Genomic DNA, 24,927 nt, shown 5'->3' with positions numbered 1-24,927 from the left:
ATGTAAATAACTTTTAATTACGATCTTCAAATCCACATGATGTTAGTAATGCAAGACCTCAGAATTTTATCGTCCGTAGGACGGGTGGTTTTATCTATTGCTGGTTGCTCAATTGGTATTGCTGAAATACGAGGTCTCGAAAAATATAAATTTATTCATCAATTTCTATATTGTCCCCTCTAAAGTAATCCCCCTCAGATATAATTTATTTATTTATTTATGATCCATAAAAACTAGTACAGCCTAATCACATGGATAAAAAAAATAGAAGTTCATATAATCTTTGATATATGTATAAAAATATGGAGTAAAATAACATAATAATTACCAGAACTGAACAGGAAATAATACTTGAATAGGTAAGTCTTACATATGCTCCATTTTTTTTTGCGGAATACTGATTGGGAAAGAATCCAGTCAAGATTTATTAATATACAGCGTGACGCACGGTCGATGGTAGGTTAGACGTTTCTGGAAAACGCAAAGCATTATTTTTCTGAAAATTTCACCTCTCACATTTCCTTACCTGTTCTATCGATCTAAAATATTTTCAGCATTGCGGCGTTGTTACTTCTATCAAAAAGTCCTAGCAATTATATTTTTTTAAATGGAACACCCCGTATATTAATACATTTTTGGAATCTCTCTAGTACTTTAATACTTTTTTGTTGATAGTGTCCTATACCTATCTCTATCTGTTTTCGAGATAAAAAATAAATTGTGCTAAATATATATGGTCCAAAACATAGCCTTAATTGAAATTGAAGTACATCAGTAGGTACTCTCAATTCATGAAAAGTTAATACTTTGATGATAGTTTGGACAAACTCGAAATATTCAAATAACACCAAGAAATCGACTCCATATCATACAAGGCGTGCTAAAATTACTATTATTTCCATTGTGCATAAAAGTAGTCGAAAGTTCATTTTTTCAAATGAAACCCCCTGTTTATTACTCGATAAATTGAAAGATGGTGAAAAATGCTTCAAGATGATATACATGTCCCTATACCTAAATCGTCAAGTTTTCTTAATAAAACCGTTTTTGTGGAAAAATAGTTATTCACGTTTTACCTACAAGTGTTGAAAGTGGCATTTTATTTTGTGAGTGGGGATTATTGCAAAACGAGCGTCAGCAAGTGGAGCAAAGTCACGAGCAAAATAAAATCACTTCTAACAAATGTACATACAAATTTTTTTGTATAACGTTACTGCTGATAATAAAAAAAATTATAGGGTCCATGGGATTTGAACACACGATCTTTGGATTACCAGGCATATGTTACAACTACATACGCCAACTCACGTTATTTTAAGGAGGATTATTGGTTAGTCATGAAGGACTTTCTACAGTTGGACTGAATACTACTTCGTCATCGTCAGTAACTTCACAGGGATTTAATATTACCAATAGCACGAACTGCATGTGTGAACATTTCTAAATGATTTTTTGGTAGGTGTTCTGATTGAAGTGTTTCTTCTATCAAAGAGATTTTCAATAACAGTTGTACAAAAAATAATTTTTAAAGAATTTGATTTCTAAGTAGCCGTGGAAATATCAAGCTTATGACAGTTTGTTGACTTTTATAAGTAATTGATAAATGGTTATTGACGGTGTTTCAAAAAATCGCCAAAAATGAATGCAAATATTTATTATTCAAACGAAGTTCTTATGAAATTATTTATTATACACGGACAGTGTGATCAAATCATTGCCAGAACTTGTAGAAAATTCAACCAAATGTATCCTGAATCAACACCAATGAACGAGAGGAAGTTTATAAGATTACAAAATAATTTCCTTGACTATGGCTCCATGTTAAAAGCGCCTTCAACATTACCAAAACCTGTTACTTCAAATAAGGACAATACTGTTAACGTTTTGGCATATTTTTATGCATATCCAGAAGCTTCCATTCGCAGTGCAGAAAAAGATTTAGGTGTATTACATGCTTCAGTACAACGAATTTTGAAAAATCACGGAATGCATCCGTATAAATTTACCGAAGTTCAAGCTCTAAAAGCAGAAGACTTCGAAAGTAGAATGCATTTTTGTGAATCCCTTTTGATTCATACACAGGAAGATCGGAAATTTTTGTCAAAAATGATTTGGAGCGACGAATCAAAATTTACGAGGGATGGTATTTTCAATAGAAGGAATAAACATCTTTGGGCTGATCATAATCCTCATATTACAAAAGAAATGGGTTTTCAAGAAAAATTTGACCTGAATGTTTTCTGTATTCTGAAGAACAATAAAATCTATAACGCTGCACACGCCTAAGTTCATTGATTCTGATTCTGTCATAACATTGGAACAGCAGCGATACAGCAACATAGTACTAGTATAACATATATTCAACTTACAATTGAAATAAAGGGTGAAACGTTCATCGTTCGTAATAAAATAAATCACGGAATATGTTGTCATTCAAGAGTTTGTAACTGAATATCATTGAAGATAATTGGCGTTGCCGTTCTAAAGATGATATTTTGAATTTATGTCGTAGATCCAAAGACCTCTTTGGGTTATAGTTTGGCCACTTGTGATATCGCTTGAAAAATAAATGCTTTAAAAATTTATTCTGAATATTCTCTTGGTTTTGTACTCCGCAAACAAAATAATGGAAGCAAGTTCTCTCAGTAATTCGGTTTTTATCTCCTCAATTGTCGCAAAACGTTGCTATAGGTTCTCTGGGGTCATTAGCTGACCTTGGACTTTGTTGTTTGTTTGTTTATGTTGAACTAAATATTGGTTTCACTAAATATTGGCCTGAAATGTATTTTTACCCTGGTCAAACCAATTCATATGACATTCAATATTTCCTTGAAATCGTCGATCTTTCCAGATTATTGGAAAAACAGTTTTTTGAAACCTATTTATAAAAGTGGATCACATAATGATATAAAAAATTATCGAGCAGTCTGTAATCAATCAAAATTACCCAAATTGTTAGACAGCCTAATTACAAAAAAACTAACATGGAATTGTAGACATATAATCATTAATCAACAACATGGATTCAGTAGTGGTAGATCTACCAGCACAAATCTGCTAATTTATCAACACCGTATAATAAACGCCTTCGAAAATAGACACCAGGTGGATTTTATTTGCACAGATTTTTCAAAGGCATTTGACCGAGTAAACCACAATTTGTTGTTGCATAAACTAAACGCTTTGGGTATTCAAGAAAACATTCTGAAATGGATTGAAAATTATCTAGCCTGCAGAGTACAATTTGTAAAATATGGTAACTCAATCTTCCTCAATCACAGTTTCATCGGGTGTACAACAGGGTTCTCATTTAGGGCCATTGCTTTTCAACTTATTTGTCAATGACTTGAAAGATGCTATTCTTCATAGTGAATTTCTTTTGTTTGCTGATGACCTGAAGATGTTTAAAGTTATTCATGACTCAACTGATACAAAATTATTGCAGTACGATTTATCTAACTTTGTTCGCTGGTGTGATATGAATCTACTGCAATTAAATATAGACGAATGTCAAAAATTTACTTTTTTCCGAAACGAAAATCCTATTAACTGGCCATACAAAATCAATCAATCAGAACTGAAAACAACAAACACAATCAGAGATTTAGGAATCACTCTAGACTCAAAAATGTCATTTAAACCCCATATTGCAAATATTTCTTCTAAAGCGTTAAAAATGTTAGGTTTCATTCTCAGATCTGCAAATGAATTATCTCTCACTTCAATAAAAATCATATATTGTTCAATTGTTAGATCAATAATCGAATACAATTCCACAATTTGGTGCCCTCCATATCATGTGGATATTGATATGCTTGAAAGTGTTCAAAATAAGTTTTTAAGGTACTCTGCATATAAACTGGGATATCATATTGGTGAATATGACTATAAAATTATATTGGACATTCTTAACTCGAATACTCTGGCTCATAGAAGATTAGAAGCAGACCTTATACACTAATTCATGAAATAATCAATGGTAGCATTAATTCCCCGGAACTTGTGGAACTTTTAACTTTAAATGTGAATCCAAGAACAAGAAATTCGGAAATCTTCAAAGTACTCTTTTGTCGCACCAACTATGGCCGTAGAATAGGTAGAATTTTGAGACTTGCAAATACATACAATGAATATTTATAATTTTTTAATTCTCCTTTGGAAACATTTAAAAAGACTGTAAAAAGATTGTAATTCATTATTTTTACGATTTTTTTATTTTATTTCATATATTTTTTCCTTAAACCTAGCTTATATTACCAGCCTAGCTGGGGTTACTTTGGCGCTCTCTCTTTTGGGTCATATGACCCTCCCGAATTCTCATTCAGTGTACCCATTTCCTCTGAAGACTCATGGTGACATTTAATGAAATGAACTGACTTTAGAATACATTTCATCCCAAACTATAATATACAGTGCTAGTCAAAAGTCCCCTCCCCCCCTCGTATCTTTGGAACGGGTATACTTATAATAATGAAATTTGGAGGGTGGAAATAAACGGATGTAGGCTTCTTAACTGGTCATAACAGGTGACGCAATAGTCATAAATGACGTCACAAGGCCACTGTGACCAAAAATTTTAAATGGGACCCTCTGGCAAGTGACAGCTCGTTTGAAAGGTATTGAAAATACCTATTCAGTCATACCAATTTTGTTTGGGTTTCGGCTGATTTTGATTGATAAATTGAAGAAATACGAAAATTATTGTTTTGCATTTAATTAATAAAGATTTTAAAGTACGCCTCTGGTTCATTGTCAAAAAGGTTGACGTGTTTGAATTATCTACTTGTCAAAAGTGTTTATACCTTGAAAATTTACCTAAGCTATTGTTTAACGAGACGTTTAAGTGTTTACATAGGCAAAATGGTACGTACTGTAGCCGACAAAGTAGCAGCTATCTTAATAATTGGTGAATGTAGAAACAATTTCCATGCAGCGGAACGACTGTTTAATGAGAGGTACCACGATCGCCCTATATCGAGGGTTTATTTGAGGGAGCTTCTTCGGAAGTTTGAAGCATCAGGTAGTGTTCAAGATGCCAAACGATCTGGTCGACCAACAATTAGTGATGACAAAAAAATTGACATACTTGGAGAAATGGTAGTGAACCCTACTTCTTCCACAGCCCAAGTTGCGTCTATCTGTGAAGTCAGTCAAAGGACAGTACATAGGGTATTGGCTAAAAACAAATTTCATCCATACAAATTAAAAATGGTGCACCAACTTTCAGATGATGACCCCGACCGAAGACTAAAATTCTGTGAAACTATGTCCGATAAAATGAACCAACAACCAGGCTACATACAGACAATTTGTTTTAGTGACGAAAGTACTTTCTTTCTCAATGGAAATGTTAACACTCAAAATGTGAGGTATTGGAGTGACACAAATCCTCACATCTTTCGTGAAAAACATACTCAATTTCCAGAAAAAGTAAATGTTTGGGCAGGTATTTTGGGAAACCACATAGTTGGGCCTCTTTTTCTCAATGCTAACTTAACCGGTGAATTGTATCTGGAGATGTTACAAACTGATATTGAGGCGTTAATTCTTGAAATTCTAGAAGATAATCCAGATGAATTCGACAACTTGGAAATAACGTTTCAACAAGATGGTGCTCCTGCACACTATTACGGTGCAGTAAGACGTTACCTAGATGAAGAATATCGTGGTAGATGGATTGGACGACGAGGTTCGATCGAATGGCCAGCTCGGTCACCGGACCTTACACCATTAGATTTTTTTCTATGGGGGTACTTGAAATCTAAGGTTTACGCTACAGCACCTGACAGTATTGCCATTCTGAAACAACGAATTGTTGAAGAATGTAGGGCAATTTCCGCTGACACACGGGGACGAGTACGACAAGAGTTTAGCAATAGGATGCAATTTCCGCTTTATTAATTAAATGCGAAACTATAATTTTCGTATTTCTTCAATTTATCAATCAAAATCAGCCGAAACCCAAACAAAATTGGTATGACTGAATAGGTATTTTCAATACCTTTCAAACGAGCTGTCACTTGCCATAGGGTCCCATTTAAAATTTTTGGTCACAGTGGCCTTGTGACGTCATTTATGACTATTGCGTCACCTGTTATGACCAGTTAAGAAGCCTACATCCGTTTATTTCCACCTTCCAAATTTCATTATTATAAGTATACCCGTTCAAAAGATACGAGGGGGGGAGGGGACTTTTGACTAGCACTGTATATCATTCGTTTGATCCATACAACTATTATGAAACTACTACTTTTTCACGTTATTTTCGTCAGACCTTTATAACTTGTTCCGTTCAAAAGTCAAGACTGGGTGGGGCACTATTTATGTACGCACTGTATATTAGGTTTGTGCACTTGAATTTCATCACACATTTTCATCTACGTTGAATGATTCCTTCATAATTTTGTTGAAAAGCGTGACTCCACATACCTCAAATGAAAACTCGCATTCATTGTTAAAGTATTCTTCATGAATGCTATTTATTTCTCATCAATACTGATATCATTTTATTTTCATTTCAGGTGATGAAGAACCGATCCATCACCAGCCTGCTGCTGTCAGCAGCGCTGCTCTCCCTTACCGCAGCCCAGTGCCCTTGGCAGCGAGAAATCCCAGAACTTCTCTCGGCCTGCATCTGCTCCTACAACCTAGGACACGAACTATCCGTACAATGCGACATCGTAAACTGGCAAACCCTCCTGGGCGCCTTGAACAAATACGCGACATCCACCCCTCTGGACCTTCTCTACGTAAACAACTCGACTGTTGGGGAACTCCGAAACAACATCTTAGTCAACCTCCACGTGCAGAATGTCCAGCTCTCCGGCTGCAAGATAAAAAAAGTTCACGATGACGCCTTCGCAGGGCAAGAGCGCACCCTGAAGAACCTCAACCTGCAGGACAACGAGCTCAACGAGGTGCCTGTGAACAGCCTCAGGAGACTGGCGACTCTAGCTCTGTTGGACCTCTCCCACAACAGAATCAGTTCGGTGCCGGCGGGGGCGTTCGAGACCTTGGGGAAACTGGCCACCCTCAAACTTTCCGACAATAACGTCACGCTCGAAGACGGGTCTTTGCGGGGCCTGGAGGGCTGCTTGAAGAACCTGAACCTCAAAGGTACGAAACAGAAGGATGTACCGAAAGCAGTCCAGGGAATGAGGACCCTGGCCTTTTTGGACCTGTCGCAGAATAGTTTGAGAGAACTGCCGGGGAAAAACGAGGACGCTACTTTCCAAGGGCTGAGCTCGTTGACTGCCTTGAACTTGGAGAGAAATCTCATCCAAACCCTCAATGCCAATGCATTTGAGGGGGTGAAGAAAACGTTAAGCTCGCTCAGTCTGCTGAATAACCTGCTCCCGGACTTTCCCACGGCAGCTCTTAGTGCTCTGTCAGAGCTCAGAGTACTGGACATTGGTTTCAATTTGTTGACTGAGCTGCCGGTCGACGCGTTTCGGGGGAATCCCTCGATTACTCTCCTAGCTCTGGATGGTAATCCCTTGGCGACCATACCCTTCGAAGCGTTGTCGCATCTGAATAGCACTCTGAGGGGACTCAGTCTCGGAGGGAGGTTTATGCACTGCGACTGTCGATTGGCGTGGGTAAGTTATCCATCAGCATTTCCTCTTCCATTACAATTCAACCATTTCTATTTCTAGGTTATAAACTGGATAAAAAACGGCGACCTGCAAGTAACGAGCAGAGAACGCAACCCCCAATTCTGCGGGAGTCCCCCCAGATTCCGCGATCGAGGTTTCTACAGCATCCAACCAGAGGAGTTGTCATGTACGCAGAAAGAAACATCGCCATCCACTAGCACCTCCACCACCACAACAACCACTATCGCCAGCGTGGAACCAGCCGCCGACGCCTCCAACAAGCAACCCGTCGGTGTCGCCACAGTAGTGAACGCAGATCTGGACGACTTAGTGGCCCCTAACCAGAAACCATCTACAACAACCAGAGTGCCGTCTTCCAAGAGTTCCACGGTGACCACTACAACATCGGTATCATCCACAACGACTAAAGTGACTTCCACCAGCACGTCAACAACAGTCAAAGCAGCTACTACGAAGCCGAAAACGAAAGCAGCGCTTCCAGCGTGGAAGAACAGTCAGAAACCATCCATGGTGATTGGTTTTCCTCAGAGGAACAAGGCCGACGACACCAGGGAGGTGTTGGTGAGGAACGCCTTCAGGCAGGATAATTCGGTGATTATCCAGTGGGGATCGGAGACGGCGAACATCCTTGGGTTCAGGGTGGTTTACAGGCTTTTTGGAGACAAGAGTTTCAAGCAAGGGCCCCCGTTAGAAGCCAGCGAGAGGGAGTTCAAGATCAAGAACGTGCCATCGCAGGTGAGATAATTTTCATATTATTGTTGTTGGAAACATGGCTACAAGAGGTTTAGCCTTTCAGAAAACTCGTCTGAAGATGGTTCTATGTATCTATCACACGAACTTATAACCCGAGAGCTGTGAAATTTGTACACGTGTCATTTGAAGGTTAGTGTTGACTAATAATTACATGAATTTGATATTAGTGTGTTAACTTATGACGTTAGCCCATCTAAACTATTTACTAATGATGAAACGAAATCTCACACCTTTTTGACAGGTATACTCAATTAGAAAATCATTGTACATTAGATTTACTGGTACTTTGCCTGAGAAAGCGAAACGAGGAGGATGCTAGAAGACGTCCGTCGAGGTCGATTGCCGTCGTGCCTGCGGCGTTATGCTCCAGATTTCAATGCCATCGAAAGCTTGGAAGGCGAGCATTAGCGTGCGTGTATTCGTTTGTTTGCGTGGGGAGATCGCTCTTTAATTGTGGTCGTACTGAAAGTACAGGTACTGTCAGGTAACAGTTTCTTATTTGTATCGCGGTTAATTCACTGATATTAGCGGTTTTATCTACCTTGCAAAACGTTTCCTATAGCGATTCGCCCAACATTTCACCGAATGCAGGTGAAAATGGTATTACACAATCTGCATTCTAGCCTGGGGATATGTGAGGTTTCTATTTGCGAAACTATTTCAAATGAATGGGTTGAGTCGGTCTTTGAACAGTTTCCTGGAATATTTTATTAAATAGTTTATAGAATTACAATTTGAATAAACTGGTGAGAACATTCAGAACATAATGTCATTAAAATACTGGTGTTTTGAAGTTGGATAAATTTAAAACCTTTGAGAGTCATTAACATAGAAAAAAATGTAGTCCAAACCAAAATTTGTCTCGTTTTTCGGTATGTTTTATTAGCATCGTTATAAGTGTTAATTTAATGTATCGATGTCATCACGTTGAAACTTTATATTGATGAGATCGGGGTCTGAAAATTATACTAACTTTACATTTTTTTCAATTCACTAACCAAATGTAGTGAATATGTAGCCCAAACAATATAGTCCAAACAATGTAATTCAAACGATGTAGTCCAAGGCAATGTAGCCCAAACCAAACACATAAAAAATGTTGTCCAAAACAAATTTTTCTTCGTTTATCAAAGAATCGAAATATATGTTAAATCCTATTAGAGGTATTAATTGATTGAATCGATGTCATCATTATTAAACTTCATTTTTTGAGATAGGGGCTATAGAGTGAAATATTTCTGAAAATAGTACTGACTTTACAAAATAATATTTTTCTTTCTATTCACTGAGAGTCTTCGACATATGACGTGTTATCTAACCAAATGTAGTGAATATGTAGTACAAACAATGTCGAAATGTAGTCCAAACAATATAGTCCATATGATGGAGCCCAAGGCAATGTAGTCCAAACCAAACACAGGAAGAAATGTTGCCCGAACAATTTTTTTTTCGTTTTTCAAAGAATGGGGAATGTTCCTCCATTTGGGTTATTACACCAAATGCAAGTTTGAACAAAATAAAATTGAGTTCAATTCATGAGTTTTTCAAATTCACTTCGAAAAGTATTCAAATTGATGTTTCAAATGTTGGGTTTTCATTTTTAAATGGATTTGTTTCTAATTCATATATTGGCAACAGCGCCTAGAAATAATTGAAATAATTTATACGTACCTAGATATTTTACTTTAAAAAAAGGAAATTATCTTTATAAATCAACAATTAAGGCAAAATATAAATTATAGTTCAATACCACCTCCACAAGCCACATAAACAACAGTTGTTTTGTTATTTATTTATATAGAGGAAGATAGGTTAGGTGCACAAAATGTCATATGTCACAGAATGTCTCGGAACTCGGAACATAAGTAAACAGAACAGCACAACAGCACGCCTCTGAAATATGTCATCTTTGTTTGTCTCATACAGGTAAAAGATTCATTGTCCTTTATCAGCTATAACCGATGTTGCCAAATGGTGAAATAGAAACGAATCCCTTTAAATGTTGAATGCATTATTTCATTTCTCTTTTTTAAGTATTTAAATAATTTTTTAAGAAAAAGGTTGAAATGATAAGTTTAAAATGCGTTGTTTTAGAGCTCTTTTATGAAAACTACTTGATTTTCGATAGGAGGAACCATCCCCATTAAATATATATTCAACTCTATTAGCGGCGTTGTAGATAAGTGTTAATTTACTGATTAGATATCATGATTAAACTAAATTTTTTTGAGATCGGGGTTATAGAGTGAAATATTTCTGAAAATAGTACTGACTTTACAAAATATATTTCTTTTTCGTTTCATTGAGTCTTCGACAAATAAAAACATGTCCTAACCAAATGTAGTGAATATGTAGTCCAAACAATGTCGAAATGTAGTCCAAATGGAATCCAAACCATGTAGTCTACAGCAATGTAGTCCAAACCGAACACATGAAAAAAATGTTGTTCGAACCAACATCATTCTGTTTTTTTGGGAGAACTGGATATATGTTAATTCTGATTAACAGCGTTTTGAGCATTTATATAATGAATTTATGTCACCAATAAAAATTGACCGTTCCGAGATCGGGGTTATAGAGTTGAATATTTCTGAAAATAGTACTGACTTTACAAAATAATATTTTTCTTCTGATTCACGACATATGAAAAGATGTTCTAACCAAACATAGTAAATATGTAGTCCAAACAATGTCGAAATGTCGTTCAAACATTGAAGTCCAAACAATGGAATCCAAACTATGTAGTCCACAGCAATGTAGTCCACAGCAATGTGGTCCACAGCAATGTAGTCCACAGCAATGTAGTCCAAACCGAACTAATAAAAAAATGTTGTCCGAACCAACATTATTCTGTTTTTTTTTTTTTTTTTGAGGAACTGGATATATGTTTATTCTTAGTAGCAGCAACTTTACTGTTCTGAGATCGGGGTTATAAAGTTGATCTTCTGAAAATAGTACTGAAAATAGTTCTGACGGTTGATTCACTAAGAATCTTCGACATATGAAAACATGTAGTCCTGGCCAAATGTGGTGAATATGTAGTCCAAACAATGACGAAATGTAGTCCAAACAATATCGAAATGTAGCCGAAACATTGAAGTCCAACAAAGGAATCCAAACGATGCAGTCCAAATGTAGTAAATGTGTAGTCCAATTTGATCTCCAGCGATTCAAATCCAATGATTCGTTACTTTCGCACAGGCACCGCTTTTAGAGCGCCTTGAGGCGATGATGTAAGGGCTCTAAGTGAGTCAGTAGTCAAGTAAGTGAAAAACATGTCGAGGAGAAGAGGGATCGACAAGACAAGCTGTAGGTGGATAGACTGCATGCTTAGGGGAAGATTGGTATATACAACCATTATGTGGGAAACAGTCGTGGCACGGATAGCAAAGGGGCTGCCCCCGGGGGGGGTTCTATCCCCTCTGTTATGGAACCTTGTAATGGACGAGCTACTATGTCTCTTGGACCATAATGGGTATAAAGCACTGGGCTATGCAGACGACTTAGTCATCTCAGTCCAGGGTAAATACAATAATGTAGTAAAGGGATGCATGTAGCAGGCCCTGAATATTATAACAAGATGGACCGAGGAAGAAGGGCTTAACATAAGCCCATCCAAATCGACCATAGTAGCATTCACCAAGAGGACTAAAACGGAGGGTCTCGGACCTATAAAACTTCGAATTGAAGAAATACAAGTGTTGGGGGAGGTTAAATATCTGGGAGTAATCCTAGATTCCAAACTGACCTGGAATCAACACTTGGACAGGATAAAGAGGAAAGCGAAAGTAGCACTGATGCTCGCCAGACGCACCTATGGAAAAACATGGGGGCTAAAACCAGACATGGTATATTGGCTATACACGATGATGGTTAAACCCTTGATAACATACGCATCTCTGGTCTGGTGGCCAAAGATCAAGCAGGCGCCGCCATCAACAAACTAGGCAAGGTGCAAAGACTTGCATGTTTGGGAATGACGGAAGCAATGAGAACTACCCCTACAGCTGCATTAGAGACACTCCTGAATCTACCTCCTATACACTTTGTGATAATGGGGGAGGCCAGGATGGACCAATTCAGACTGGAAAACTCACCGAACTACAAAAAATCGGATCTAACAGAAATTTAGGAACATGTGGAGGAGCACATATTGAATATGTGCACGGACTACATGACTCCGAAGTACACCTTCAACACAAACTTCACGGTCAAAATCATAAGCGTGAAGAGTGGAAGACCATTAGTCATCTCGAAAACATGTTTGGAAAAAACACCTGGTATACAGATGGATTGAGGACCAAACATGGAACGGGAGCTGGAATATACCGAGCGGTTATAAATATAAACTACAGCTATCCGCTAGGACTACACACATCCGTCTTTCAGGCGGAAGTGTAGCTATCTTGCCGTGTGCAAGGCTTATTAAATTGAGACCGCAAAGAAATAAGCGGATCAATATTTTTACAGACAGCAAAGGCGCACTAGAGGCTCTGACATCAAAACTGGTCTGGGAATGCCATGAAGAACTGAATGAACTTGCAAACAGAAACACATTAACTTTGTACTGGGTGCCAGGGCATTCAGGAATCACAGGTAATGATGAAGCTGATGAATAATCACACTTCATATATAGGTCCTGAACCAGCTCTGGGGGTACCAGAATCATTGGTACGAAACCAGATTAGGACATGGACCAATAAGAATCACACAGAGTACTGGACAAAAGAACCTGGCAACAAACACAGTAGATCCTTCATTAGAGAACCGTTCGAGGAAAGAACCGAAGAACTACTTCAATATAGTAGGGATCGGCTAAGAATAATTACAGGGTTACTAACCGGTCATTGTCCGCTTAGAGGACACCTGAATAAAATAGGGCTGTACAACAGAGACCTCAGCTGCAGATTATGCAACGAAGGGATAGAAACAGCTCTACACATCTTATGCGAATGTGAGGCACTGAATCACAGGAGGCAGGCAATATATGGACGTACAAAATTACGCCCAGAAGAATATGACGAACATCTAACACGGAACCTGTACAAACTAGTACAGGGAACGAGACTGATGGAATGGATGTCATGATTAGATGGTAGAATAAACGCAATAAGCCCAAGACGCTGCCATGTTTTCTGGACACTTGGACAAAGGAACAAGTCAGACAGCTCCCAAGGTATAAAAAAAAGTAAAAAAAATCAAAAAGGCTCAATTGTGTTCTGCGAAGAGAATTTCTATCATCATAGCTGTCCAACTGACAATCTCTAGGGAAAACAATATATTATTTTCATTACTACCCTAAACTTACACAGACCATTCGTTCGTTTCAGGAATGCATCATAGTGTGCGTTGTCTCCCTGGAGGAAATCAACGTCACTCCGGAAACGGTGCCTTTCACGCAATGCCGCGAAGTCCGCACCGTCTCTTCGGTCTCGTCCAACATGGACAAGATCACGATAGCGGCCAGCGCGGCGATCTGCGGCACCATCGTCGTCGCCGTCATCGTCTTCATAGCCGCCTCCAGGAGGCGCACCAGGAAGCTGCACGAGATGCACCAACAGAAACTCGGGATGAAGCACGGCATGCCGATTGCGGGATTGCCAGTCAACTGCTGCACCGGTCTGCCTGCCAGTCCAGGAGAGCCGCTGTCTTCTTTGGCTGCTCTGAATGCCTTCAACACCAGTAAGGTAAGGAATGATATTTTTTGAGTTCCATTTCATGAAAAATCATGACTATTGGGATCTATTGGTCCGCTACTGAATGTGAAGGACTCTGTCAATAGAGAAAACTGTTGACAGCTCCCTTGATTTTACATGGTGAAGCTTTACAAATCGGGAAAAAATATTCACCACGAAAATTTCCACATTGACTTGAATCCAAGGGCGTCGCCAGCTTCAACTAAGGGGGGCAATGGGGCAATACTATGGAGGATGAAAATAATGAACGCCTGGTACAGTCGAAAGCATGAAGCGTTACATTTTGAAAGTCTTTGCCTCGTTGACGATTGTAATAAGAACGGTTCTGATATCAACGTTTAAAACTTCACAAGCCCTCGACAGCACAATAACTAAATCAAACTTTTAAACACAGTAATAATTATTTATTTTAACAAAAATAATATTTAATTAAAACATAACCTGCGGGGATTTTCTGCAAAACTTTCAACCACTTTATCATTAAAACTTTTTCGCTTTTTATTTATTACAGCTGTTTGTACACTCATCATTGCCAGACCATTAAGGCGATCTTCTGCCATGGTGCTTCTTAGCCATCTTTTCAGTCTTCTGAGGCTGCTAAAGGATCGCTCAACTGTATAGGTCGTGCATGGTAAATCGATCAACATTTTCAATGTTTTTTCCGTTTCGGGAAAGAAGGAATTTGTTTCTTTTAGGACATCAACAACTGTAACATTCTACCCGGTCTAGAAACTGCTACCAAATTCCAGAGAGTTCATTGAACAGACGCCATCTAGCGCCGAGTAGCAATACTAGGTTTTACAAGGATTGTAGTCGATTTATTCAACTGTAGGCTTACGCTTACAGATGGCATTGTCCACAAAACCGATTAAAATTGTATGTTCGTAACAATAACTTCTACTTTGGGTATGCCGCATACAAATTATACAAAACTACCGTTGCACACAACACACGCACACCATACTTACCTCCTACCTACATATTTTTACACTGTTTAATGGCAAATCTGATGATAATGGCGGCGATTTTAAAAACGGATAATGTTATTCTGAATATTTCGAAACTTTCTACAATATACATTAAACCTTGTAAACTTATTTACGTTGTCATGCGATGCAATATTTATCACTAGGTGAGGAAGTCAATTGCTCGCACTCTGGTCGCTTTGCGACTAGCTACATTTGATCTCTAGGGGGGGCAACTGCCCCCCCTGCCCCGCGTTGGCGGTGTCATTACTTGAATTTCCATCTGAGAATAAGAACAAAAACTATCGGGATGAGAACCAAGCTCACTTCACAAACTCATCAAATGAATCTTCAAGTTCAAATAATAAATCGTCTTAGGTTTACCTGATTAGGTATACCAAACCAGACGTGGAAAGGTTGGTCATGAGATCTGGGAGCGTGAAGAACCTAACAAAGTATTCTGTCATGAATATAAAAAATAGTCCTTTATGCAGTCCAAAAAAAATCCTCATGATTCGAATCATTGGGAAGCCTTCGTTGGACAAGGTCTGACTTATAAACATTCTCGGATAGTAGATTTGTGAAATGCAATCTTGCCAGGTTCACCTTGGGCGACTCTGAGAAGCTGCGCCAAAGAAATATTTGGCGATGACCGGGAAAAATCTAACAGAAGGATTTCTGACTGGTCACTGTCAACTAAGGAAACACCTCCATAATATAGGGCTAGTGGTCACACCTCTATGCAGGATGTGTGAACAGGAAGATGAAACTGTCAGGCATGTCCTATGCGAGTGCCCGAAGTTATTATCAATAATAGAGTGTGTGTTCGGCGAGTCTTGGCCTACACCTGCCGATATAAAGGGGATGTCTCTCAGTAACCTGTCCATCTTCCTGGAAAAGACAGGATGGAGATGGCCTAAGAGGACAACTCCTCGGGAGGAGGATACTACTCTACAGATACAGATAAAATCAAGTACTAATATGATGAATGAGAACATGAGAGATTAGGATTTTTGTTTAATAAAACTTCACTCACCTAGTATTCGATTCACCGTTGAATAATTTCAAAAGAAGATTCATCCAATCCTTGCAAAATCTATATGAATGTATGTCACCCAATTAGGCACATCTGCTCTCATCACAATGCCATGTCATTGGAGTTGTTTTTACTGTCCCAGAGGTGTTCAAACACATTTATACATTTAAACCTCTCTCAGTTCTATTTCATTTTCACCTCTTTGAAAGAAGAGTATGTTGAAGATAAACTGATCTTGAGCAATTTTAAAAATACCTTTCATCAGGACCAAGCTGATTTACACTCTTCCTGGACATGTTTGATACTAAACACGAACTTTCTTTTTGGACAAATATAATAAATTGAAAACACTGAATCATTTTTTGGTTTCTTTGTTTCCAAGAACTATTTTTTTTCTGGGATTTTCTATGTATGTTTCCGCATCTATGAACATTAAAGTTCAAATCTCGCCTACTCATTATTCCGTGATAATTTTATATTTTCAAAGGACTGGGACCAAGTATCTGCCTATAGCGCCCACAGTCAGAGACCCAGGATGTATACGGTGGATCAACCTCCATCTTTGGACGAAATGCGAACAGGTTTCGGAGCAAAAGGCAACAAACCACGTTCCGTGGCAGACGGACAATCACAGCATAGCTTCTCTAATCAATCTGGAAGATATCTGACTTCAGCTGCTTTCCCGAATAACCTTCTGGCATCTAGACAAGGTGAGTTTTTATATGAACGATATCAACACCAGAATAACCGGAAAACACTTCGTTCACCGAATTTAGATTCAAAAAATCCTTATGGACAAATGAGTTGGAGAGAATCCAGTTTTGGTGTATGTTCATTCATTATAGGCTATGATAGTGGTGGAAGAATTACATTGGAAGAGTTCTCAAAAGCAGCAAGTTCATGAGAAAATGCATTACAACCTTTGTTTGAAGGTGGTTGACAATGTTTCGTGGCGTATTTCATCAGAGCGGACTCTCATTGTCTAATATAATATAAATTGATGTGAAATCTCTGAAAAAAAAAAGATTAATCGAAAATAACTATTTTATTAGACGAAAAAACTTAAATTACAAAGAAATAACATACAAGCAACAATAAAAAAATCAAAATTAAAATATAAATAAAAACTGAAAATTAAAAAATTAAAAAGTGAAAAATAAAAATTAAAAGATTCCAAACCAACTTACTATACGACGTTTCGATTGTTAGTATCCACAATCGTCTTCGGGTGACAACTGGACTTATTCTTCCGAGATTCGACTATTTATCGGTCATTCGAGTGCTTTCACCTATCCCCTCTTCCCTCCCTCCGCTTCATTGGTTTTAGCGGGAGATGACCGTTTGGCGGGAGTTAGTTGTTTTTTCGCTTGATTAGAGGTTTCCATATGTTACGCATCTCTACGCTAGCTTGACAAAATGCGTTGTTGGGCAACATATACGCGGCTTCTTAGAATTTTCTCCTAAACCAGTGTTCCTCTTTGTGGATGATTTCAGCTTGAGCCCACTTGATATTATGTTGATGAGTCCAAACATGCTCTGCTATTCCAGATTTGCAGGTTTCTTCTCGCTGTGTGTTTCTTGTGCTCAGCAATGCGAACTTTCAATAGCCTTTTAGTTTCACCAATGTATGATTCCCCGCCCTCGCAGGGTATCCGGTAAATGCAATTCTTGGAATCGTAGTCCGCGTTTGGTGGCCTGGTTTTCGTGAGGCTGCTACGGATAGTGTTCCCAGATCTGAAGGAGGTCCTGGTGTTATACTTGGATCCAAACCTTCTCATACTTTCCGATAATCCTCTGATGTAGGGAAGTACAAGTACTGGTTGTGACGGCTTCTCTTCCTTGTGGAGCTCTTGCTGTCTTCTAGCTAAAGCCTGGTACCATCACTCTGAAGTAACCATTCCGTTGGAGGTCATTTTTGATCTTGCCTAGTTCCTTTTTGAGACCTTCCTTTGTATTACAGAGCCCGAAGGCACGGTCTAGTAGAGTCTTGATGATTCCTCTCTTAGTCGATTGATAGTGGTTGGATTTCTGGTTGAGATACAGTCCTGTGTGAGTGGGTTTTTTTCACCAATACGTCTGAGAAAGGCAATTCGTTGTGGACTTCCTTCTCCATTGTGAAAGTGATAGAAGGACTTACGTTGTTGATGTGCTTCAGGAAAGTGTCTAGTTCTGCATTCCCATGGTTCCATATTATGAAGGTGTCGTCTACGTATCTCAACCAGACTCGGGACTTCTCGTGGGCTTCTTCAATGGCCAGAGTTTCAAACCACTCCATATATATATTAGCTATAACCGGTGAAAGTGGCGATCCCATTGGCAGTCCCTCATCTTGCGTAAAGAATTCGTCCTTCAGTTGGAAGTAGCAGTTTCATACACAGCATCCTAGTAATTCCATGATTACTTGTATCGGTAAGTTTGTCCTATCTTTCAGGTCCCCATCTTCAGATAGCTTCTTCAGTATGATTTGAAGTGCTTCTTCGCCAGGAACGTTGGTGTAGAGGTTTTCCACGTCGAAACTGATCAGTTGATCCTGTTCTTTGACTTCGATTTTCCCTAGTTGTACAACGAAATGCCTTGAATTTTTCACAAAAGATGATGTTTTACCTTGCAATGGTTTAATTATTGATAATAAAAATCTGGACAAGTTCTGAGTGGCTGAATCTCTGGAGCTAATGATCGGTCTGAGCGAAACATCCTTTTCAGTCCATACAAGTGAGGGGGCTTACTGTGGTGCAGTGTTAGCGATGATCTTTCTTTTCCCGAAAAATAGACTTGGTGTTTCTTCAAAGTCTGGTACAACTTCCTTTCAATTGATGCAGTAGAGTCTCTTACGATCTTCGTGTATTTTCCTTTCTGAAGCACCTCTTCGATCTTCTGTTCGTAGAGATCAGTATCCATCACAACAGTAGCGTTTCCTTTATCTGCAGGTAAGATCTTGATGGTGTTGTCTCTACGTAGCCCGTTCAGGGCTCTTCGTTCTTCATTGCTGACGTTAGAAGTTGGAACTGGTTCTCGCTTGTATGTTGTATGGTTGTTGCTTGTATGTTATTTCTTTGTAATCTCAGTTTTTTTGTTTAATAAAATTGTTATTGTCGGTTAATCTTTTTAATTTTTTCAAGGATTTCAAATCAATTTATATTATATTAGACAATGGAAGTCCGAACTGATGAAATATGCATTGCAACCTGTTGAAACACGTCAGGAGTTTTCCCTGCTTGTTTCAATGGAAAACAATACTAGTATCAGAGCGTCAACTATTCCAAAAAATACTAAATGTTACGTACTTCTCATCCGTCTCCTCGATAGGAATGATTATCAATCTGATCCGTGACAAAATATAGGGTCTTACCCCAAGGCTTAATGCATTGAAACTACTGATCGTAATCCTATTTCCAAGAACCATCAAGGAATCAACGATTTTTTTCTACTCCTCCGATATGGGATCCAGGATTCCGGCAATCATCAGTTATATAGAGGATCTAGGTGCTCCGATATTCTAGCCAGATGTTCAAGGACTGTCTTTGCTTTTGGGAAACAATTTTGGTTTTAATTTCTTACCAATTTAATTTCTTCAATCAGAAACTTGATTTCAATTAGAATTGGTTAGAACCTCTACTACAAGCTTGATTTTCATTCAACCCAAACTGCAACTTCGCCCACAAGCTTGATTTCGCCTTGTTATTTCCTGAGCTTGTCTGAAATTGTGTAGCAGATTTATGGCAGAAGAAAGAATAAAAACCTGTTGTAAACACATTCTTGCATAAACATAAAACAAGTCGCGCACGGACTCAAACTAATGTAGGTTTTTAGAGATTTTTCTGTTGAGCTTGACATTTTGCTTATAGTGACTCAGCTCATGACACTACATCCAAATAAATGAATACTTCTTTCAGATCTTCGCCAGTCCCGTCAATCCCTAGCCCTGTCGCCCGACAGGATGCCCGCTAGAGCGCCCCACCACGTGCCGCCCCCTCACTCCGTCATGTCCTCGAGCAGGCGCTCGAGGCCCAGGTCAAGATCGCGAGATCACCAGCGACCCAGCAGCAGATACAGCACCGCTGGGTCTACCCACACCCTAAACAATTACTGCGACAATTCCGACAACTGGACGGATCACGACATGGACATATACATGGCGAGGAATCCGACGACCAGGAACGGTTTAGTGCCTCTGTAGAAGTTTCTGAGGATGGGGAAGAGGTTTTTGTTTTGATGAGTGTGTGCGGAATCACTAGGATTTGGTGAAGTTGTTAGTAGAAGCTTAAAGCATTGAAGAGTGATGTGAAACTATGGTACTAGGCCAATTTTAGATAGATTAAAACGTAGTGGGATCATTCATCAATGGACTTGTTTCATGCTATTGAAAATGATACTGGTTTGCTTATAGACTGATCGAGTTGGAGGTATATTATACTTATCGAGCCTAATCTGTCCCAATACCTCTTTATATTTGCAGAAAAAGGGAAAATTCGAGAAGCAAGAGTTTAAATTTGCCGCGTGTCTGTTGTCCAATAAAATTGATCGCGTCTACAGCGGTGTTGCCAAGTGTCAATTATTTTACCAAAAATACGAAGGTATGAAACATTAGAGAGAGTACATTGGCTCATACATTCAAGAGAGATAGCTGACTGGGTGGGAGTATGGCTAATATATAACGCTGACTTTCTTATTTTTGGTGGGTGGCATGAATGCATAATTGATTTGTTTTATTGGGGTTCATGAGCCTTCAAGAACTATTTAAAAATATAGCTCGTTGAATTCTATTTAGAATCATGATTTTGGAGTACATTTTATTTCATATGGAGAGTTTTTTCATGAATTTAAACGTTAACGGATTCATATACACTTCCATTATTAAAATTTCTGTGATATCAACAGAAAATGTCTACTGACAAAATGGTTTGGACTTTCACGGCTGAGGTTTTCAGTGTCGTTGCTTTTCGAGTTTGAAAGCTGTGGTAACTCTAATTGCCCCCTGTTTGGGGGCAATTGGTATCCCTAATTGCCCCCTGGTTGGGGGCAATTAGGGATACCAACCACGGATACCATAGCCGACTGGTACGGGAGGCAATAGACATCCACAAACACACAGATAATTTTAACAGAACAGAAGAAGCGGTGAACCTCAATTAAATATGGAACCCCATTCTAAAGAATTCGAGAATAACGAACAGGACAACAGGCAGCAAGATTGTTAATGTTCCAGGTTCAAGCGCAGGTACGAATACAGGTACAAGTCAAGGTACAAATACAACTGATTACCTGAAAAGGCATAAATACCCTTAGGAAGCCTAAAAGGGTAGTCATCGGACAGCAAGCCATGATGGTTAAACCTCTGAAGAAGCTAGCCACTCGCGCCAGCGAAACGTCAGGAAGAAATTCCCAAAACCCACGGCTTTCAAACTCGAAAAGCAACGACACTGAAAATGTCTACTGCCGGAAATATTTCAAAAATAATGTTTTTATTGAGTTTTATGTTATTTGGATCTCATGGTCCCATGTATAATTAATTCTCCTTTCCAATGCATTTCTTACACTTTCTTCTTAGATTTAGTCGTCAGAAGTGAGTGTGATGTCACTTTGTATAACGTATAAATCAGAAACTGTTTATACCCTCCGTGATTTTACAATTTGGCAATGTTCATTATTTGTATTGTTCCTATTGGTTCATCGAACAAGAAGCGGGACTGGGCCTGTGACGTCATGGGCCTAGAAAATCCGATTTTTAATAATTAATTACGGGAAAACAACGCTATTTAGAGAGCTGAAACAAAGTACACTATTTTTCAATTTGAAATTACTACCAAGTGAACTGTAAAACCAAAAATCATGAAACAAGCCCATTACTTTTGGAGTCGGAAAAGGTTACAAATCGGACTCTGATGAAAGAGTTTTTCTCAGAGTTTCCAGAAAGTCGGTTCTTTTGAGGGAAGCTGTTGAATATCAATTCCCAAGCAACAGCGGATGTTTTGATAATGTATATTGCAGTTGTAGACATGGAACCTCAAGCATAAAAACGAGAAATCTTATATTCATTGATCATTATTCGGCGTTCATTCATAAATCAAGCTATAAGACCACAATAGAATAATAAAGGGTCTCACTCGGTAATTCTGTTTGTTCGCGTACGCATTCATCCAGAAATGGGCCTCATCGTTGAAGACGATTTTACGATGAAAATTAGAGTCAGTGACCAACTGCTCCAGAGCCCAGAGAGGATAAGTCTTTGCCTATGGTCGTTTACCTTCAGTTCCTGGGTCAGTTGAATTTTGTACGCGTGCAGGCCCAAGTCACGACGCAAAATTCGCCAAGTTGTGGTCTACGAAAGACCAAGTTTTTGAGAGCGACACGAAATCGACTGCTTCGGATTTTCCTGCACACTCTCACAAACAGCGGCGATGTTTTCGGCAGATCTTGCGTTTCATCGACGTAAGGGTGTTGGTCGATCATTTATTGAACCAGTGGACTCAAATTTTTACGTTGTTACGTTGTACTCTCTTTTGGTGGGGAATCTGCCTCACCAAAAATTTTCTCAGTTGTATATCTCAAGAAAAAAGCTTTTGAGAACTTTCCTGTAGAATGATGAATGAATTTTTTGATGGTAATTTCAATGAAAATTAAAGCAATTGTTCATCTTTTCACATACCTCAATGTGAATGTTCTGGCAAAACACCGGTGGAAGAACCAACTTTCTGATTAATTCAAGACTTTGATAAATATTTCTGATTTCGAATACCTGAGTATCCTAGCGTAGGAGTATCCTCCCTTTCTGGGTGGAATTGAGGTCTAGCAATTGGTCTATGTAATCACATTGCTCTTTAATGATGTCAGATTTTCTCTACTTTAGTTGGAAATGCTCAATTAGGGGCCATTTTTCCGAAAATCTGATATGTAGGAAATCAAATATGATCATTTCAACGTGGCTCAAAATATATTAAACATGTGGCCAATTGATCTAGCTGAATTTAGATGTAAGAAAAGTTTGTTCAAAGACTCAACAGTTCTGTACATATTTGTCTTTAGGTATCTGTGATCACACAGTATATTACATTATTATAGATGATAATAGATGAATAATTAAATATATTTTTTGAAAAAAATTGCAGTATATTGTTAATCTCGCACATTAGAGTAAATATTTATTCCTATAAGACATTTGTAAATATTTTTATACTGAAATGACTACTTGGAAATAAAAATCAATCTGTCAAATTTTGTTTTTGTTTTCTATTACAATGATTAATTTTTCGGTGTCAACGTTGAATAATTTATTAACGATTTGAACAATTTTATGTATATATACTAATAAAATTCGTAACACTCGTATATTTTTGAAAAATCATATCATGATGAGGATCCAAAAATAAGTAACGAAGTCTTTGTTTTAAAGCAAGCCTATGTGCAAGTTATAAAATTGACTTCCAAACCCTCTTAAATTTATTTTCCAATAAATTTAATCAGTTTTCTGATTGATTTGGCTGTTACTTGATGAAGATCCATAATAATTTGAAAAAATTGAATCAGTATAGTCTATAAGAATTCAATCCGAAGCCTTCAATCTGATACATTTACTAGAAAATACCATATAACCCTCCCACATGAAAATAATGATTAGTCTTCGTATTAGGCTCACGCCGCCCATGCCATACAAAGAAATTGCCGACGTTCGGTATCTATTTAGTTTTTATGCCATTCCAATTGACTTCGGGGTACTTTATACTAGTCCTAATTTTTCTATAAACCAATTGGTCTATTAGATATTACAAACAAGTATGAAATATATGGATTTTGAATATCTAAATTAATATTACAAAGAGAAAGGATTGAATTCACTCCAATAAATTGATGGATGTAGCCCTTACTACGTGGTAGGAAATCATAATGAAGAAAAGAGAAAGTTTCAATTCTCTTGAATTTATTGCGTTGGTAAAACCTCCATAGGTTTTATTCTTGTTGACTTGACCGTGCTGGTTGTTCCTAATTAGCAAAGTAAAATCAGCATACATGTTGTACAAAATCACTGACATATATTACAAACAAAAGCGGGCCAAATATGGATCTCTGTGGAGCACCAATTGAACAGTGAAGTTTCTATACTCATTTAGATATTGTCTCAAATTATCACCAGGATATTCTCCTTAATTTCTAGTTTATGAAGAAGTATGAAAAGCCTTGCTGAGTTTTAGAAAAACACCAGAGTTGAACTGGAAGGGGTAAATTATTCGAAGAGTTTTTAGAAAATGAGCTGCTTGGTTTTGACTGCTCCATGTTTATACAAAAACGTGCAGGGTTCCTCCAAAAGAAGGAAGACAGCAATACCAAAGTTTCATTACCCTTGTCTAAGCTATCACAGATATTATTCAATAACTGAGCAATTGCACTTTTGGATTTGGACTAGACATTCATCCTTTTCGAACATATGCCTCATGCAAAAAAAATCACAAAAAAGTACATATATTCTTTCACTCACCCTGGTATTGGCATACATTTGTCCCATCGATATCGCATTTCCTGAACAAATTCATACCAAATATGGGCGAACGCTTTTAGGCCTCCAAGAGATTGGAGGGAGTGTGTCAAAACAATCGACAGTCGCCAGATTAGAGAGTCTTTTCCGCACGTTTTGAAGCTTTTGAACTCTTCTTCAAGGTTCTGGAATATTTTCTGAAAAAAAAAACGATGCCATTTTATAGTGACGGTGGGGAGATGAACTAAGACGGAGTATGTATCAGATGTATTACAAGCACAAGAAGCAAATATTACCACCATTGGTAGCAGTAGCCATAAAGGTATTTCTCATGGTATTAACAAAATAAGAGTAAGGTATAAATGTGATTGTTAGGCCAAGAAATTTGTTACTG

General features: G+C 38.2%; 2 protein-coding genes across 2 annotated transcripts in view; one reads left to right on the top strand and one right to left on the bottom strand.

The window, feature by feature from the left end:
- haf (leucine-rich repeat and fibronectin type-III domain-containing protein hattifattener) overlaps nucleotides 1–23,278 on the top strand; it is a 79,693-nt gene extending 56,415 nt beyond the window's left edge. Inside the window, exons 3-7 of the mRNA XM_074171139.1 lie at nucleotides 6,522–7,598; nucleotides 7,656–8,351; nucleotides 13,700–14,056; nucleotides 16,554–16,776; nucleotides 19,960–23,278. Coding sequence (XP_074027240.1) covers nucleotides 6,525–7,598; nucleotides 7,656–8,351; nucleotides 13,700–14,056; nucleotides 16,554–16,776; nucleotides 19,960–20,243 — 2,634 coding nt within the window. The 5' untranslated portion in view covers nucleotides 6,522–6,524 and the 3' untranslated portion in view covers nucleotides 20,244–23,278. The remainder of the gene's footprint in view (nucleotides 1–6,521; nucleotides 7,599–7,655; nucleotides 8,352–13,699; nucleotides 14,057–16,553; nucleotides 16,777–19,959) is intronic.
- The window catches only part of Rab3GAP1 (RAB3 GTPase activating protein subunit 1), a 92,839-nt gene that overhangs the window by 64,144 nt on the left and 3,768 nt on the right, over nucleotides 1–24,927 (bottom strand). Inside the window, exon 2 of the mRNA XM_074171138.1 lies at nucleotides 24,537–24,730. Coding sequence (XP_074027239.1) covers nucleotides 24,537–24,730 — 194 coding nt within the window. The remainder of the gene's footprint in view (nucleotides 1–24,536; nucleotides 24,731–24,927) is intronic.

This window comes from Leptinotarsa decemlineata, unplaced genomic scaffold (assembly GCF_025532065.1).
Source record: "Leptinotarsa decemlineata unplaced genomic scaffold, Ldec_3_MD MMD2_tig00000008_RagTag_RagTag, whole genome shotgun sequence".
NCBI lineage: Eukaryota > Metazoa > Arthropoda > Insecta > Coleoptera > Chrysomelidae > Leptinotarsa > Leptinotarsa decemlineata.
The sequence above is the reverse complement of the archived record's forward strand: the minus strand, read 5'-3'. Positions and strand labels throughout refer to the sequence as shown.